This window comes from Amblyomma americanum, chromosome 11 (assembly GCF_052857255.1).
Source record: "Amblyomma americanum isolate KBUSLIRL-KWMA chromosome 11, ASM5285725v1, whole genome shotgun sequence".
Classification (NCBI taxonomy): domain Eukaryota; kingdom Metazoa; phylum Arthropoda; class Arachnida; order Ixodida; family Ixodidae; genus Amblyomma; species Amblyomma americanum.
The window spans coordinates 124,043,574-124,063,151 of NC_135507.1; the positions used below are offsets into that span (position 1 = coordinate 124,043,574).

A 19,578-nucleotide genomic window follows, 5' to 3' on the forward strand; every position below is an offset into this window, starting at 1 on the left:
TGCATTTTTATGTACACGGTATCCCATCTAACATTAGCCTGGGTTTAAAAATATGCCGCAGCACTTTAAGAAGACGCTGACGAATGCATGTTGGCGGCTATTGTATGAGAGCAAGTTGGACTAGTCTCATTAAGTTTTGTGTTACGTTTAATTGCACAATTATAATAGGTAAATTAACCAACTTCCCAAGCAATAAATATAAGCCAAAGATTCCAATGACAATGTTCTTGAGCTGTCCGCAAAACGTCCGACTGAACAGTTCATAATTTTCCATCTATTACGTATTATTTTTTCTTGGTCACTGAAGATGACCGCGAAATGCTGAAATAAATACCACGTGACATGTCCGCTTTCGCGCCGCGATTACAGTGTTCTCAGACGTTCCGCTTAGGAACGAACAACTCATCTGGCCGGGTGCGCTGCCGGTGGAAAGATGACAGGGCTGCAACGCAGGCGCGTACTGTGCGATTTACGTCACGCAAGCGATAAGGGCTGCGTCTGCTCATCGCTCTCATGAACCGCCGCGGCTGAAGCATACACCTGGCGTAAATCGCACAGCCAGCTGCTGCGCCGCTGCCTTGTCGCCTTTTAAGCGGCAGCACACCGGGCTAAATAGTCACTTCGTTCCTACGCGCAACGTTTGAGCAAGCGGACATGCCCCGATGTTGTTTTTTCTATTTCACTGCCACCAGCAGTGTGCGGGAAGACGCTTATACGTAATAGATGGAATGTCAGGAACTGTTCAGTCGGACGTTCTGCTGTCAATGTACGCATTTATCTTTGGAATATTTCGCCTATCTTCATTGCTTGCGAAAATGGTTAATTAGTCTCGACTAGTTACGCAATAAGGCAAGTACAAAAAAGTGTGACTTGCTCGCTAGTATGACCAGCAGCATGCATCTTGTCACGTCGTATAAGAGTGCCGCGGCCTCTTTTTAATATCTGGCTAAAGTTAGCTGGGACACCCTCTATATTGGGAATGTACAGGTGGTCGTAGTTTGATGGGATTCAATGCGCACAGTTCGGTACACAACCGCTTTCCTAGATTATACGCTTCACGTCATCACCTTAATTCATGTTATTGCGCTCGCAAGCCTATGGCAATCGGCGCAAAACTTCCAGAGCGGTGCATCAGTTGCCTACAGAGTTTTTTATGCCAACGGCGCAGAGCAGGAGGTGAACCTGAAAACCGTCTGCTATTGACTCAAGAAAGTGCTGTAGCGACGCCTAAGTCACACCAGTGAGTTATTTCGCGCTGATCGTCACTGTTTTTTGCACTTTATGCGTTTTCAGTGCGAAATTTAGATCCCCATTACTACAGCGCGACAAATAGGACAATGAAAGATTAGGATATCTTAGACGAACTCAGGCTCAGGCTCAAACTTAGGCGAGCTCAGGCTCCGAAGGAAACCAGGTTACTAATGTACAAGTCCCTGATCCTTCCAATTCTTGACTATGCATGTATGCGTGGAATCCTTCAAGGTAACAAATATTAAGAAAATTGAGGCCATTTAAAAGAAACCATTTGGCTCACATGTAATAAATATCGCCCTGATTTTTCACCCTCTCCTGCCCTCAAATTATTACAAATATCTACCCTCGCGCTCGCCGGCAACTAGCAACGTTAAACTTTCTGCAGTCCGTCTTTCATTCGCACTACCGAATCTCAAGCGACACGTACATCATCAGTACCATAACATCGTCAACCGGAAGTTATCCTAATATTAATCTTTCAGACTACTTTGCTCACGCTAAGGTGTTTAAAAAGAGTTTCCTTCCGCGAAGCATCAAACAATGGAATACACTGCCCGACCCAGTGCGTTCTCTTCCAATAGACATTTTTATACTGGCCATAACTGATTCGTGGTGTCTTTACTGCATATATGCTCCCAGTTTGTATAATGTTCAATATGTTTTCAACTTTGATGTTTTAATTTTGGCTACCATATCTATAGTTTTGAGTGCATATGTCCACTCCTGCGATAGCCTCTGTAGAGACTGCAGTATGTGCAGATAAATAAAAACAAATTAAGAAGGAAACACGCAGGTTCGCTACGCTGTAGTCATGGAATATCGTCACCAACTCCCCCCAAAACTTGCCTTGTCGAAATCTGGTTTCCAACATCTGGGAACACTGGTGTGTGACAAAAATTCTACGAAATGAAGTAGTCTACGATTGAGACCCGGTCTAAGTTCCCAATGTAAACATGACCAATTAATGACGCCACTAAAAGTTGAACACTTGGTTTTATATTTCAGTAGATGGACGATGATAATTAGCATCAAACTTTATCTCTGCTTGGTCGGAATCCTCACGTGCGAAAAAGCCTTTCACCTATTTCTCATTCACTGTTTCTAAAGAACTCCAGAAGTCTAAGTTCGCACTGCCTTCTATTTCACCGTTAGTTTGTTCCTCCCCATTGCATCTGGGTAGTGCTAAATTGTGTCCTTTTCTAGCTCCCTTTCTAGCTAAATGTACCCAAGCAGTGTGTGAAAAATATCCACTCGGCATAGCCAACGCTAAATGCATTGAAGGCTCAGACTCACTTTCAATGTAAGCCTACCACAGGATTCGAGTAAAAGATTATGACAAGCTCTGATGTTCAAAATTAGCCAGTTTACGGTGAAGGAATAAAACATTTATAAATACACTGCTTTAATGCACATGATTTTAAGGCATCAATATACATTTGGGATTAACTGTTGTCTACTGGAAGAAGCTAGACTGGAGAACGCAGCAAGCTGCGAAGTATTCTAATCAAATTAACCTCGGAAGTTAGAGAATACTTGTACTCACCGAGTGTACGAATAGCATAACGTACTCTAAATGATCTTCAGGCTTTTGAAAATGCATGGTGTGGTTGAAGTCGCTGACAAAGAACAACTCCAAAGGGAAATTATTTGGCAAAGGGGTGTTTTCTGCAAAGTGCGTCGAAAGAATTGTGGTCGGCTATTTTATGATTTCCAGAATAATGCTAATTCTGAACTTCCCTCACCTTGCCACTTGTATCTGTATCCACTATTCGTCCTCGCCGGTTTCTGCTGCAGTAGTCTTCGTGCAGCAGGTTTCAACATTCTCTCCATGATTTCACCTTCACGGAGGTCGTGTTCTGCAATATGTTATACCTTACTGTGAAGGCATATTTTATTAGTCATTTGTTATGCACTAGGGGGAATTCTCTAATTAAACTGAATGTTAATGCTGTGCAGGAATGTTAACAACTGCCTCATTAATCACCCCCGAGTAGGCATCTATGGAAGGAGCGGTTTAACTTTGTCCGCTGATAGCTTTTAATCAGCTGCAAATTACAATCGAATATTCTGTATCATTAAAGCGAAAGGTTTCCTGGCCTATCAGCAGCCAGCAAACTCGGCCCCCAGAAACATGACGTCAAAGCCACGTAACAGCTCGTGACATCGCACCAGTGCCATAGCAACGCATCACGTGACTTCACCGCGCCGCCGAGCCGAGTCTTCACTGTCGCTGCGCCGGGGCTCCAAAGCAGCGCAGCGGCTGCTACCTGACCATGTGATCTTGCCGAGCCTCAGCTGGATAAAAATTGCTGGTGGCTTAGCTCGGCTTAAACTTAGTGTGTACGCGATAGCTGAACCCAAGAAGACGTGGCTCCGCTCGTGGCTTGTCGCTTTGGTTTCTCCGCATCTTGACGGCGTGATTTGGCGAGCCGTTCCTCTCGTTGTTCCGGAGCCTCGGCCACGCGATTGGCAATGCTCGCTTCTTGGGCTCGTTGTCAACTCGCCTATACCACGCCACAGCTTCGGGACCCGTCGATGTGGCTTCCCGCAGTCGCCGTTGATGTCGGTCGCAGTAAACACGCGGACTTTCCGCTTCTTCCCCCATCGTTCATTTGAAGAACGAGCGATTCGCACCCTCTATAAAGTGGCCGAGCAATGACGCGCATCTGTCGCCCAACTGCGTATTCGCAGCGCAGCTGTAGCTGCTGCGCATGCGCGACGCGCGCAGCGAGGCTGCGCAGTCGGCGGCGGCAGCGGCGACGCTGGAACTCTGACGTGACGCGTGGCGGGCCTGTTGCTGGGAGCAGCGAGGCTGCGGAGTCGGCAACGGCAGCGGCGCAACTCTGAAGTCACGTGCGCCGCACCTGTTACTCGGCACATGCGCATTAACTGCTCCGATTCGGCGCGGTGACCTTGGTTTTGCATGGCGTAGAGAAGGCATCGCTTCGAAAAAATTAGCTGCGGTTTAACTTCTGTGAGCCTGGTTAGAGCGCGGAAGCTGTGGTGTATCGGGCAAGTAGACGCGGCTAGGCGTCTGTAACGTTGTGCGTTCCGCGCTCTGGATAAACAGCACGCCCACCCTACCACCCTGACAGGTGGCGGTTAAATGAATGGTTGATCGCGAGATGTTTGTCAAGAAATGAACAATGCGGCCCATTGCTGCAGTGCAGCGTGTATTCCACAACGTTGTCAGCGCTAATGCGTACAGCCCACATCTCCCTCTTTCTCTCTCCAGCTCCACGTACTTTAAAGCGCTATCGAGGCGTCCACTGACACAGGGAGCCCTTTCTTTCCTCAAAATCATGGGAGTCTAGAACGTTGTCAACGGCAACTTCAGTGAACCCAATGAACACCGAGACCTTTCGCTTTGTAAATTCTGGATTAGTTGAACAATTCCTCAGTCTAATTTTGTTCCCTTTATTATAGAACGAAAGTTTTTTTTTGTTTTTTTTTTGTTTTTCGGCGTATGAGGGTTGTCGGTACAGGTTGGATGTTGAAAGCCAATTCTTCAAATGCGCCCGCTGATGAAGTCGCTTAAATTATGGCTCTCCAATATGCTGTACTGATGCAACAGCTGTGCTAAATTTATTCTACTGACTGCCGTTGCAAGAAATCTAGGAAGGATACCTGCAATGAATCCTCAAAAGCGGATATGTTACATATGTACCACCGCAATGAAAAAAAAAATATGTGATCAACGTGGCTCGAACGCGATCCGGTGTTCTCATTGCATTTTATCGCGCTTTACTCTGGGTTTAAAAAAAAAAAGTTAGAGTCGTCCTAGGGTGAGTCTCGCATGACTGCATGATCTTTTCACTGCCACCGAAGTAAAAGCATGATGACAAGAATTGGGAACACCAGAGCGCGTAGGCTACTCGCTTTTCGCATTTGTTTTCATCAGCCTTCTACATACCTGTGCATAACGGCTACATACTTCTTCCACAAGCTGCTAGCTGATGTGAAGAAGAGTTATCTGTAGGCATAACCAATTTGAAAACGGTTTATGAAACAATTTTCTAGGCACTCTACTACCCGGCAGAATTAGTTCTTTCACTAGACTCATTTTGAGACAGCTTAAGGGGCTCTAAGAAAAGTGTCCAGCACTAAGCAACTGCTTGGGTACGGTGTAAGTAAAACTAACGGCATATTAATCTTACTATAGGACATTGAAAAAAAATACCATAAAGACTATCCAATTTCCGATCGCCACTGCATGTAGCCATTTGTAACAGATTTCTCTGCGCTGCAACACCGGAAGAGATGACTTAAAAAAGCTGAGAAAAAGGCCGGCAGAAGGACGAACGATTGGGCGAGTTGGTGTTCTGTGGTGAAAAGAAAATTCATACAGCGCTAGACGACTGGACCAGAAACAGGTGGAGACGAACACGGCGCTCAAAAAGGCATGTGGATGTTCTAGGTCATCGTTGAGTAACTCCGTAATTTAATCGTAATTTATAACGCAACAAAGGGTTCCGGTGGTATATTTATTTGAACAGCCTGCGTATGTGTGTCAAGCTAAATTTGCCAGATATATCAAACGTCTATGTAACGAAATATCAGGAAAATTTCCACACGGTAGCATATAGTTAGGAATTCTTAAAAACGTTTTTGCAGTTTTGAGGCCTTCACGAACTGACTGACCATTAGCCTGATCAACGACGCCGGTGATCCTGCTTTCCTAAAATAAAAAGACCATTACACCTTCGCTCACAAATATAGCTTGAAACCGCGCATTACTTCTTGAATATGCTGGCTTTGCCACACCTTGTTAGAACACCGAATATTTGTACAGAATTTACATTGCACTCCCGTTATTCTTGTCTCACAAAATACATAGTACTAAGCAAATCTGCTAACTTTTCGCAATGCTTCTGTTGTCGCTGCATTATTTATGTTTGGCCGAATAAAGGTGTCAATGGCAGTAGCTCACCGACTTCAGCAACTCCATCGATTCCTTCATTGAAGGTTATCTTCGATACTCTGTGTGCCGTTATTCCTTAAGCCAATCTTTCTGTGGGTGCCTCAGGGTCAATTCGATGTGTGGCGTTTAAGAGTCCAACCTGTAAAGGTTTAAACTTAGTAACAAACCCACTAGCAGAGGCGGGAATGCATATTTGAAAGGCCTTACAATATCATAATGTCCTTCGGCTTGAGGTTTAAGTAGCAGAGAAGTCATCTTGCGCTTATCTTCATATAGGTACCTTTGTAAATGGACTCCACCAATCTGAAAATAAGCTCCAGACATGAATGCTAAGAATTCATCTGCCAGGAATGCAGAAAGATAGCTATCGAAGTACCTGGTGTGCAGTTTTTCGTCATCAAGATCGCTCCTTTTTCTTGTGTAATACAGTTTTGTTTCTAAGTGCTATATCCACCTAAGCAGCCTTACCCCGCAAAGCTGCTGTCGTGTGGTCATTCTAAGACAAACGACCCACACTCAAGGCTCAACCACCATACAGTTCTTCAACAATATTTATTCCACATGACGCTACTGTTGGAAATAATCAACAAGCTGGATTTTGTAGAAAAACATATGCACGCCCTCCCCATCATCTCAAGTTCGAAAATGATAGTAAAGCCAAGTTTACAAACAATTTTGAAACATGAGCACTTTCACACATGAATAGTTTTTTGAGGGGAATAAAAGGCATTGCGATTTTATAGGCCGTGATTATTTAATACCTATAGAATTTTATTATCAGACCTATGAAAGGTATGTCGATGCAGTTTGTCCATGCGGGTCGTAGACCAAAGCCCACAAAATATAACTATAACAGAGCTCAACTATGGAACGTTATTTGACTAAAGCTACACAATCAAGTTTTTATTTTATATTTTAAGGACCCACATATTATTTCGAAATCGAAGGCCGTCAACATAAATGGGAGCCTAGTATTTATACTTTTTTTAATTGGCAACGTGATTCGAAATATTGAACGTCACAATTACGTAAGTGAAAGATTGTTGAGTTGGCTTTTCCGCTTTGAATATTAAAACAATTCGCCGCTGCGCGTGGTCTCGTTGCCGAAATCGAGTGAACTTCTTCTAACTCAAGAAATGCGACCGAAACCATTTTATAAATGTCCAATGCGGAAAAGCGAAATTAACAAGCTATCAAATGCATATATTTGACGTCAGACATTTCGAAGCGCATTGCCGATTACGAAACTCTGAAAACAGGGCTGATTTTCGATGTTCACGGCATTCCATTTCGCGATATCACCTTAGCCTCTAATAAAAAACGTATAAATTTGATTCGGTTTAATAAATTATTCGTGTACATGTTGATCCAAATGAGGTACATAATGTTCACCTTGCTGTGCACTCTGCCTGCACCAGAGATGAACATTTGACCTCACAAATCTCGATATGACCTCAACCCCCCCCCCCCAAAAAAAAAATGCTTACTTCTCTCGAGAACGACGTCATCAGTTGAGGTTGAGGCCTTCTGAGGCGCCCTCACCTCACTTTTCCTGAGGCCACTGGCGACCTCACTCAAGCTCACCTCAACCTCAAATTTGTGAGGTTGAGGTGATTAAAACAGCGATTAAGAAGTCTTTTAGTTTAAAACAATTCTGAGAATCCTCTAAGACAGGAAAGCCAGAATGATACTGGTATTATTAAATAAGGTTTGTACAGACAGCATTGATGTGGACGCCATAGGAGAAGCTTACCATCTTGGATGAACCCTCGTAGAGTTTATGGCCTGTAGACAGGGGTCTCCCTCACGTGGTTACTATCAGTACGTCCAAGGGCACTCTTAAAGCGAAAGCTTTACTTGCCGCGAACTTTCGATTTCACCGTGGCGGTGCTCCGAGGAGGCACATGACGTCACAATGTGCGCCTTGCCGTGGATCTTTTTCTAGTCACTACTGCGAATGCGCCACTAGTAGCACTGTGCCACAGGTGTTCCGCCACTGCGCCACGCCTTTCCACAAAATCCAACTTTCAATTGTCAGTTTTCTCTTTCTTCTTTCCCTCCATCCTTTATCTCTTCCTTTGCGGCGCAGTTCGGATGTCTGCCGAGATATGTGAGACGGTCACTGTGCATTTCCTTTCCTCAAACAGAAAACAGAACAAGTGAGCCGACGGCGTTTACAGAGTTCATTGGCGTCGACAACTTTGCGAAGGCCATTCATTTTCACGAAAGGAAAGGCGCACAACCGGATCCGTGGGTCAGTTCCGCACACCGGTTAGGCAGCGCACCCTTCCTGCCACCCTGGGAGGGGGCATGCAGTTAATGGTTGATCGCGAGAGATTGATCACCAAATCTACGCTGCGGCTGAGCTATTGCTGCAGTGCCGCATGTCAGCCACGAAGCTGTCAGCGCTAATGCATTCAGGCCACATCTCTCTTACACCAACGCCACATATATCAAAGCACCAGTGAGGCGTCCACATATCCAGGGAGCCAGTTAGGCGCCCTTCCTTTAATCAAATTGCTATCGCCGCCTAGAACGTTGTCAACGCCAGCGCCAATGAACTCAGTTAGCGGCGACATCTTTCGCTTTTATGTCCTGAATTAGCTGAGCTAATCCACATTAATATTTTTTTCATTGAGCTTGCTTCACTAACTATTTTTAGGCTTATCAGTGCCTATATTCGGCAACCTGCTTATCGTATACTTGTTCATATTGGAAGCCTCTCGCTCATTCACGCACGAACCGACAATTGTCTGACACAGACCTTCTACACCATGTACCACAAATTGGGAAGGGGGGAGGGGAGGTATTCAGGATACTGTTCTTAGGATTGAGAATAGTCTTCGAATGTAAGGAAACTGGTCGCCGATGTATTTTCCAATGTGACGGCTACGCAGCCGCATATCAGCATATTACGATTTCATTGCTCTATACGGCATACCGAGCGGACATGGCGTAGATAAAAATGTCACCCAGCAAACGCTCTTTTTAGCCCACTGTATGCTGCCTTCGAAAACACTTAACAAGTTGCGACTTTAGTACACGAACAGGGGCGCGTTGTATGGATCACTACGTGGAAGCAAGCGGCTTCTTTTTTTCGTGCGAAAGCATTAGACGGCTCAGTTTCAGTCATATCGGCAAAAAACTATCCGCAAGAAACGGCACCATGTGACGTCACGAGCCGGCGAGACACTCGACAAATATGATTACGTCACACCATTAATTAATACTAATTAACTATTGATGATTAATCGTACTAATTAGCATAATTAGTGTCGGCATTGCTTGAGTGGGGAGTCATACCAGATCACGTGACAACTATGTAATGTGACGTGACAACTATTCAAGTGACAACGATGTAATGTCACGTCATACCACCTCCCCGCCCACCACACTCCACCCACATTTCAAGATCCATATGGATCCCACAATACTACACATGCGCGCATGACGCTTTACACAGTGCCCCCCATTTGATTCACAATAATGACATCCGTATTGTTCAGCAGGTAAACGCGCAAGTTCTCATGTATGACATAATGCAAACATCATGCAACGACACATGCTGTTGACCCTCGACACGGTGGCAATGATGATGACGATGCTAATAGTGCGTCTTTATGAGCCCAAGGAAGTCTGATCTACCGCTTCCAAATTAAAAGTTGCCAGCCAATTCATAAAATATTGTACATTACCTTGCAACCGAACACATTCTGCTATAAAAAGAGGAATACCTGCAGCAAATAATTAAGGTTGACGATGTCGATGTTCTTGGGAGGCCAAGGCCCTCATTTCTTTCCGCCACTTCCCTCCAGGTGGCGGTGGGAATAGTGCTGCGGTGCATCCGTGTATCGAACTTAGATATCTCAACTTCCGAAAACGAATAAGGAACTGAAGACCAAAGAGAGGTTATTCGGAAGGATATAAAAGTGGAATAATATCTGCATCTGCTTCCATTACGGAACGGGAATACAGAGAAGTAGTGTGAGATTCGAAAGGGGGAGACACTGATCAAAAGCTTCAACGATGTTATACAGGTTTTTCTGTCATCGTGCTTTTTTCGTTACATCTGCAGGTGTCCTTATTAGGAACCGCCTGAATGGAATTCTCTCGCCTGTGCCAACTGCTGCAGTTTCGGTTAAAGCACCGTGTAGTCTACAGCAGGATCCCCTTGACTCGACTGCAAGGCAGGAGCTGTGACATCAGCGCCGGCAACGAGCATGAGAACGACGCAGTCTTGATTTGGGCCATCCACGGTGCGACAAATTTATTCCGTGCTCGTTGGACTAAACTCGCCAGCCTGTCCGGTCGCATTTCTGTCACACTATAGCTGTCAATCAAACTGATGACGTCATCGATGACATCATCAATGATGCAGTATGCCACGCGAGCGCACGGAACCTCTAAACTTTGGAACCCCGAACCTTATCGAATGAACCGTTGAAAAACGACGTTACCCAGCGGCCGACCGACGTTCACCGCTTGCGGCTTCCCGGCTTGTCAAACACTACACGCGCGGTGTAGTGTGCCGTAACTGGAAACTTGGGGCATGTTGAATGCACTGCGCATGCCCAAGGAGCCAGCAGACGATGCACCAGCGCTTCAGTCTACATTCGCATAGTCTTTTACTAGCAGCTTCAGCACACAAACAGTGACAGGAGCAGCAACGCCGCGCAAAAGACCTTCACACCATCGCACTTAAGATTACCAAAGTGTCCCCTAATTTTTTGTTTGTGGCATCAGACAAAGTTAGTGCGGATCAACGTGAGTTATATGCTTTGCGCGCTCCCACGAGTTGGAGCCGCCCGCCAGGCAGCGACGCTTGCTACGCCGCCGGGGAAGGGGGAAAGTGAGTGGCATGCCGGGACAGTGGCACTCCTTTCAGAAAGGCCAGAGGGGTGCGTCCTCCTGTAGGCTCGGGTCGAACGGGCGTTACGGCGCAGCACCAAAAGCAAAGAGCGGACTGCGTGATCTGTTCGTCCAAACAGGAGAAACCGAACACCAATCTTCATTGCATGAACACTGCACTAGTGTGCTCCAAGTCCGCCTCGGAAGCGGCACTCGTCAGGGTAAGACGCGACAACTACAAAGGTCTCGATCTCAAAATTTCGACCTCACTAAAGGACGACCTCACTCAGCCTCAAACTCACGCTTGAGGATGAGGTCTCATTTGCTGACCTCACTCACAAACTTTCGAGCCTTTGCCGATTTCATCTCATGGCGTGAAGTTAAGGTCGACCTCATAAGGTCGAAACCTAATGAGGCTGCCCACCTCTGGCCTGCACTAACACCATCCACATATGTCTCGCGGGTCTAAGAGTAAAAATATCTGAACTTTAAACAATCACCTTGTTCAAACATTTCAAATAAATTTGCTTAATTTTCCCACAACTATGAAATGCCGAAAAAATGCCCATCGATCGTTATTTGCAGTTTTTAATATATCCTATATGTTCGCATACTTGATTTAAATCGGGTTCTTCCTTTCTGAGGAACCCAAGAAAGTAAATACAAAAAGAGTAAACATGACGGGAAAAAATGCTATATTTGGAAAAAAACTGGTTTTCAGCATCATAAACTGTCAGTGGAATAGTGAGGTGGCCCAAAAAGAGTACGAAAGGAAGCGCATTGCACAATACGATTAAAAGATACTTATTTCAGGGTGTTTAATTGTCAATTATGTGTCTTCAGAGAAAAAAATTTTTTCAATTGAGCCCTCGCGCCCTATTATCGCGGTACTCCTTACTCGCTCTTCACTGCAGTACAGGCAACCACTGGAGCTAAGGAGACGCATAAGCAGCCCCACGGTGCTGCAAGTGGATGCTTAGGATTTGTGGTTTGAAAAGCCGGTTAGCGTGCTCATTCATGTTTCGGCATTTGAAAATCCTGGATCGCCGATTACGAAACACAACCTTTGTCCATAACGTTTCGAGACTGATTTATTTTGTTGTCTAGAATTGATTCCCCAAAACAAATGTTGGTGTGTATGTGTAGCGCAATCTTTTCAGGCTAACCTGAGCTATTTATGTTAATTGCTGTGGTAGCCGCTAGATAGCACTGCATGTAGAAAAATACATTGTCACTTGTCGTCTGCGCATTCTAGTGTGAGTGAATGTGGAGAGATTGGATGTCCACCTCGAAAAGCCTGTAAACATAAAATTCTGTGTGAAGCTTGGCAAGATAGCCACACAGATGTATGAGCTCCTTAGTGACGCTTACGGCAACGAGACATTATCGCGGGCGCGAGTTTTCGAGTGGCACAAGAGGTTCGTTTCAGGGATTACGTCGGTGAAAGACGACACATGGCAGGGACGCCCTTCAACCTCACGGAATGAAAACAGCGTGGCTCGGATCAGGGGAATCGCACGGCAATACCACACCATCACAGTCCGCATGCTATCAGAAGCTCTCGACATTAGTAAGACAGCATGCCACCAAATTTTGCGTGAAAACTTGGGGAAACGAAAGCTGAATGCCACACTGTGTATGCTGTGTATAAGCTGTGTATAGACTGCAAAGGAGACTATTTCGAAGGAGTGCCGCACAAATAATTTCAATGTAATTTTACTTCTGCCCCCCGCTCACTGAAATTTCTTGTGTACGAGACACCAATCCGTAGCAAACTAGAATACGGTGCATTCAATTGGGACCCTAGCAGTGCTAACCTAACCTATGCCCTGGCGCTTGTCCAGAATAATTCCGTTCGTTTCATTCTGCATAACTACCATCGTACTGCTAGCATATCATCAATGAAGGCCATGTTAAACCTTCCTTCATTAGCTTCTCGTCGGAAATTTTCTTGCATTTGCTTATTTCATAAATTTTTTCATATTTCTCCCAAGATTCGTAGCGCACTCATCCTTTCGCCTTCGTACTTCTCATCTCGTCTGGACCACTCACACAAGGTTGGAATTGCACCACTCAGGACAAAAACATGCAGCAACTCCTTCATTCCTCGAACATCCAAAGACTGGAACCACCTTCCCGGATCGATTGCCAGCATACTAGAAATTACTAATTTTAGAACCGCATTAGCCAGCATTGTATATGTCGATCATTAATTTGTCTGCTTCTTGTTATTTTTTCTGCTTTGTATTTATCTCATTCAACCAGTCCCCTCGGTAATGCCTCAGGCGTTGAGGGTAAAATAAATAAATAAGAAAACTAAATAAATGTTAATTGCATTTTTTTAATAGACCCAGTCTCGGAACTGTACGGACAGATGTTGTAGGTCAAAGTGTAAGTTTGCGTTACTTAGTATGTCATGGTATGGAGGGCGGCGTTTTCATTTGGTGTCATGATTTGCTCAGTGCTAGAGAACCAAGGTCATGAATGGACACACGAAGACTGCTGTGTCCTGTCTCCCTCTTGTGTTCTTTTTATCTCGGGCTAAGCCCCCCCCCCCCTCCAATTCACGACATAGGCCCCGCGTGCAGTATTGATTGAGGTTAATGCCTTGTGTCACGAAATTCACGTGCTCTGTTTAATGCTATGCTCATTAGCCCCCTTCCCTTTCCTCCCCTTCCGATGTGTTCAACATATTTCTTAGATTACTTTTCTAATGGCAGCCGAGGCCTAAGAGAAACTTTTTCTTCAATCTTGCAAACAGCTGAGGGCCGGGAGGTCAGTATTGGACCTGTGCACCTAAATGGAGTCTTATAACGACCAGCTGGCTCGCCTTGCCGTGTTTCCTCGATGGGCTTTGTAAAAGTAACTAAAAAGCGGAATCTGTTAAATAAAAATCAGAGCACGATAGGTCGGAGTATAAAGGTCGAGCAGGATAGGTCGGAGCAGTTTTCACTTCACTTGATATCAACTGCAAAGTGCGCTCCTGTCTGAGGGGCCGGCACGGATGTCGTCAATACGAGCTCGATTCTTTACGGGAAGGAACACTGGCCCCAGTGCGGGTGTTTGGACTAAAAGCGGCTCCTGAACGTGATAGCGCATCCGGTCGGGGGGGGGGGGGGGGGGGGGAGCGAGGGTGCAACGACCTTTCATCGGCCTCTCCAGTTATCACGCGGGGTGTCATGATGCTCGTGTTACATGGCCACTTCATTTTTATTTTCAGCAGCTGTGCCTTCGAGCCGACCGTCCAATCTCAGCGCACCATCTCATCTGGACAGCGGCGCACTGCTTCTGCGTCTCCTTAGCTCGGGCAGCTATATGCACTGCAGTCACTGCCGGAGTAGGGCGTGGTTGTTAAGCTTGCAGTCATTTTCTCGCCCAGATAAAAGTGTTTCGACTAAACTAGCTGAAAGAAAATATATTAAATAGTACTATGCAACGTGCCAGCTTTCATATTTTCCTTGCATTACCTCGCTATTCAACAGTCCGTAAAAAGCAATTTTTTTCATTATCGGTGTTTTTTTGACACGCTTTACAAGCACTGCGCTCAGAAGTAGTTTTATCAGTTTCGCTGTGTTCTGCATAAAGTTAGAAAAAAGTTAAAATGACTTGCGTAACTAAAACAACAATAATTCATACCAAGGTTTTGCACTTTTTCGGTGTTTAGTGTGGAGAAAAATGAATCAAATTCATACAAAGCGAGAATATATAATGCAAACGGTCTTAAATCATGTGGACACTTTTTATGGTCGTGCGTGGAAATTGAAATTTTTAATACTCTTTATAGACTACGCTTGGCTGCTTGCGAAATCAAGATGACAGCCATCAAGAAAAATTATTCCGCACCGAAATCTAGCCGGAGGAGTAACGCCGGAGGACAGTAACGCCATGCGCCATGATTTCTTTCACACAGAAAGCGGAGATGGTCGGAAGCAAAGCACTTGTTATTTATCGTCAAATGACGCATGCTCACGACGGTGGAGTAGGTGCGCTTACGTATCTGTCGCTGATACCGTCGCCTGTGACTTCTCGGAGCAGAACACTTTCAGGGAGCACTGAGGCTTTTCTTAGTTGAAGAGAGTAGTCATCATTAATCAACAGAAGTTTCTCGGACTGATCCCTCCGCTCTTCGTACAATTGGGGGTAAACTGTGACGCTTCGCTGCATGAATTCCTTCTGGCTGCTGATGGCTGTACGAGAACACGGAGATGAAAAAAAAAATCAGCTTATATATGCTCGCCCACATTAGTTCCAGCGTATTTCGTACGAAGAAGATACCCAACGTGCCCTTTCTCTAATAAACTTCTTGCTTGAGGACGAACATCCTTTTCTACACAGACATTGAAGTGATATTTAAGACATTTTATCACTAATAATATTTTGGCGTCTGCTCTTGGCATTGAGGCCGTTATCGGTGGTACTTAACTGTATCTGTTGCCTTTCAAATGTTGTCTACCAATTAACAATTAATCAGACGTTTCCAAAGTGCGGAAGTGTTTGCATGTTGGTTTTAAATCCCCAAGAGATGATATTTGTCCGATGTTTATAGTAAATCGCGACGAAACAATGCAAATAGTGTTGTCTGATTTTTCACTGGCATTCGCCTCTATCCAGGAACCTAGAAAGCAATAAATTTTATCTTTTCATGGCCTCAGAGCACTACTGCATGGTGTAACAGCTGCGTTTTATACTTGAGCGACAAGAGTAATACCATTCTGCATGGTTTCAGTGCCATTCGCCGGCATTTGGACAAATGAGACAAAAACATTGTGAGGTTCGGACCATTTAAGACACTCCGCGGTGACATCATCGCAAAGAAAGCTACGTAGCCGTGCATTCGCCCGCTAGTAATCAATTCCCACATATCGCCTCCATCTAAGCGGGAGGTTCCGCCGCCACGGGGCGCGGCGAAGCATTCTGCCTGCACGAGGAAGTCACAGCAGAGCAATTCACGCGTAAACAGACCAATGTCACCTACACTTGCAGTCAAAGACATTGCTGGTGCCTGTCTTTCGGGAAGCAGAAAAGTACAGGACTGCCGTCCAAAAGCGATAAACAGTCATAGGCGACGAAAGAACACACCACCGCGATGGGTTCACTACGTCTTCAAAACAGGCCTTCGCGCCCTACTTCAAGACAATACGTCTTGAACTTTAGTTGTCACATGCCAGTGATCATGCCATGCCAGTGATCCTTTCAGACCAAGGTCTTGAAACGAGAGAAGACGCGTTTCAACATTGAGCTAGAAGAACGTTCCGTAATAATGGCAGCGGATACAGCCATCAGTAGTGTACAAGTAAATAGTAGTGAATGTGAGTATGGTTATACAGGCGGCGCGAACTGTCGGCATTGAAACCTACACTGTGTTTTGCCGCTGGCAGAGCGCCCATGAATGCGCCACTTTTCGAAGGTAATGCAACAATGCCAAGCAATAGCCTATGGCAATTTTGTTTTCACGGTGAGGCAATTGGCCTAATTACGCGTTTTTCTGCCAGATTCGCGAAAAAAAAAGAGGTTGAAATGGCGCACAGTTGGACTAAATGTCAACCTGCTTAAGTTCGTCTTCTAGAAACTGCGGATTCTGTGGCGATATAGCTGATGACATGAGTGGAAAAATTCCCGTAATTGAACGAGAGCTTCCACTTGTCTTCGACTTAAGAGGCTTAAAAATAAGGCAGCAATTTTGATGCGTTGAAGATTAGTATACTTGAGAACAAGTAGGTAATTACCGATAATAGCGCAGAGGGAGAAGTGCCTTAGCAGAGCTGAGCCCATCAGAAATTTGCGAACTTAAGAAACGAGAGCAGGGGTCTCGCCGTTCTTCGATCTATATCCTTATATATCGCATGGTCAAGCGGGAAGTCAAATTTAAATGCAAGTTTTGACACCTGAGAGATAAATAGCAGAGGCATTGTGGATAAAAATTTAACCAATAATAAACTAAATGCCTTCGTCGCCTATAAACGCAGAAAAGGCTCTTAAACTACCGAATTATTTTCTAGAATGTGACCAGTGCGTAGAATGTCAGCGACCAATCCGTAGTGAGTCATGTGAGCAGCCGAGTAGGCGCAAACAGCGAGGACGTCACTCGTACCAGGTGCTCAAAAGGTCAGCGGAGAACCTGAAGACGGTGCTCTGTGCCCTCTAACCTTCGACCACCGCGGACATGTCAGTGGCCGCCCACAAGCTCGTTTAAAGCGAATAACGGCTGTATGTTCTCTAAGTCTCCGACCCACAAGCTTTCACTATACACAGTGGGCAGGCTTCATAAATGACAAGACGTCCTTCAGATGGAAACGATTTGCGCCTTAAAGTGCCTGCAGTAATTTCTCTGTTGCCTTATCCACGCTCGTTTCTAAATGACACACAGAAACTGCTAAAGTGCTCATGTTTTGCTTTAAGCGTAATTTTGTTGTAGAAAATGTTGTTTTCATTAATCTACAAGTGTTTCGACATGATAGGCCTATTTCTATGTAAACTCTTGCTGTCTTCTTAAATCAGCAGATTGCAAAAAAAAAAAACGATCCTTCCCCGTTTAGGCGAGGATTTCCTGTAATGCTGTCTCTGTTGAAAGTATTGCTGTGATATACCGGGTTGCTCTACTAGTCTGAACGTATGAATCGTACAGAGGTAAACATTTACTTTGATTGATATTTTTTATGTGACCGCGCTGCTTTAAAACAAATATAATTATGCAAAGAGAGCTGCGAAAGCAACAAAACAGAATATATGCAAAAACCTACAATTTGTGGTTGTGTTGAGGATCATCATTTTCATCTGGCGGAGTGTGATGTCGTCGACGAAGCTGTCGATTTAGGCTTCCAGTCTGTATTGTGTGCATGTATCTGGCATATACGACCAGTGGGATGCAGACGCTAGCCTGGCTTCGCATATCTGATTATCTGTTTTGGCCTTCGGTAGAACTGAAATTGCAAGCATGTTTTGCCTGGGGTATAAGTAATAACTATTCATTTGTGGTATACAAAGCACAGTTGAAGCCGTATCTACGTTTTTATACCGCTGCCTCTCGAAGGCTGTGCTGTGCAGAGAGAGTAAAGGCAGCGTGCGACATTAGCGGTTAGTCCACGACGGCGGGAAACAGAAAACAGCCGGAACGAAATTTTAGTAGACGTCATTGGCATAAAATACCAACAGCCTTTTAAAAATGTATTCCATCTGTCTTCCTCTCAGCAATACCTATGGATTTATGTATCTAAAGGTTGAAAAAGTAATAAAAGTTTGAATTCGGGGGGTTCACCGGCTTTGGCGGACATGAGTAGAGCGATGTTCGCAGTTGAACTTACGACTCTCATGGGGGAATATCAAGGCGCTCACCACTGACTATCGTGCATTTCATCCATGTGCAACGAGATCTGCTATCAACGGCATATGGGAAGAGCTGGATACGTTCCGTACCGGCCTAGGATTATAAAGGAAATATAGGATTCAAGATCAACTTTCGCGTGGGCGGTTACATATACAAGAAAAGGGTACAGGAACGGACAAGGTAGATGTATACTGGTAGCGAAGGCTCCATAGACGCCCATTGGTCCAAAAAATGGCGGCTCATGGGCACTCCAGCGCCCCCTGGATTTGGGGGGGCAAACTACGCAAACGTGACGTAGAATGACGTCACGCATACGTATGCTTTTGGCGCGAATTATAAAGCGGTCTTTCTGTAGAAACCGCGTTTTCGAGCCCGTATCTCTCGAAGGTTGCTGCCTTTCAGCGCGCCCCAACCTTTGCCAGTCAAATGTGCTCGAGTTCCTGCTAGTTATGGCAACTGGGAACGCAATGAAAGTGACTGGTAAAGGAGGGGCAGCATAGAAAGCGAGCAACACTTCCAGACACTGGCGAAGCATGCATGATTCGTAGTGCAAATACTGGTGCTAGTACTTTTGAGAGCTTTTGAGTACAGCAAGGTATGATGCAAGGTATGATGCACAAAGCACTGGCTCAAGTGCACAGTTCGCAATAGAGTGTACGGCAAGTATGGTTTTCATAGTTTCATATTCATTGTTTATTGCAGCAACCAAACAAATACAGTCACAAAGCACACCCTTGGCACACAAACAAAAAATACATGTCACAGGCAGCACAAGCAGCATTGTTTAAGTTGGCTAATCATCTCAATAGTCACAGTGCAGATAGGAAAAAGCCCTGAAGTGCCACGAACGTTGTCAGTTAGGAAATTGAAAAGTATAGAAAACAATGCTACGACAGCTTCAATTGAAGCAAACATAACATGACATAAGTAGGCGCATCAACACAGACCATAGAGCACACTGGGATTTTTCTTCACATTTAATTTCTTCAGCTGAAAGAATATAGCAGGTGCGTTTACATCTGCAAGGCAATGTTAAAGCCAGCTTTAGCACCCTCAAACGTGCTCAACGTAGGAGCAAATACCATACATTGAAAAAGACATGAAGCCAAGTACGCACGAACGGGTTACAGCTATGAAACACGAGCGAACAGCCCGGCGAAACCATATCGAAGCTATCGCGCATACCTAGAGCAGACGACACACCTGTGAAAGTCCAGCGGGAATCGGTGTA

General features: G+C 45.1%; 1 protein-coding gene across 1 annotated transcript; it reads right to left on the reverse strand.

The window, feature by feature from the left end:
* Positions 1-374: 374 nt before the first annotated feature.
* Positions 375-17,188, reverse strand: LOC144109879 (uncharacterized). Its single transcript, XM_077642647.1, has 7 exons — positions 17,170-17,188; positions 15,017-15,210; positions 6,383-6,478; positions 6,276-6,314; positions 5,896-5,932; positions 2,798-2,919; positions 375-419 (listed from the first exon to the last, which is right to left on the reverse strand). Exons 1-7 carry the CDS (start codon positions 17,186-17,188, stop codon positions 375-377), a joined length of 552 nt encoding a protein of 183 aa, XP_077498773.1.
* Positions 17,189-19,578: the final 2,390 nt, after the last annotated feature.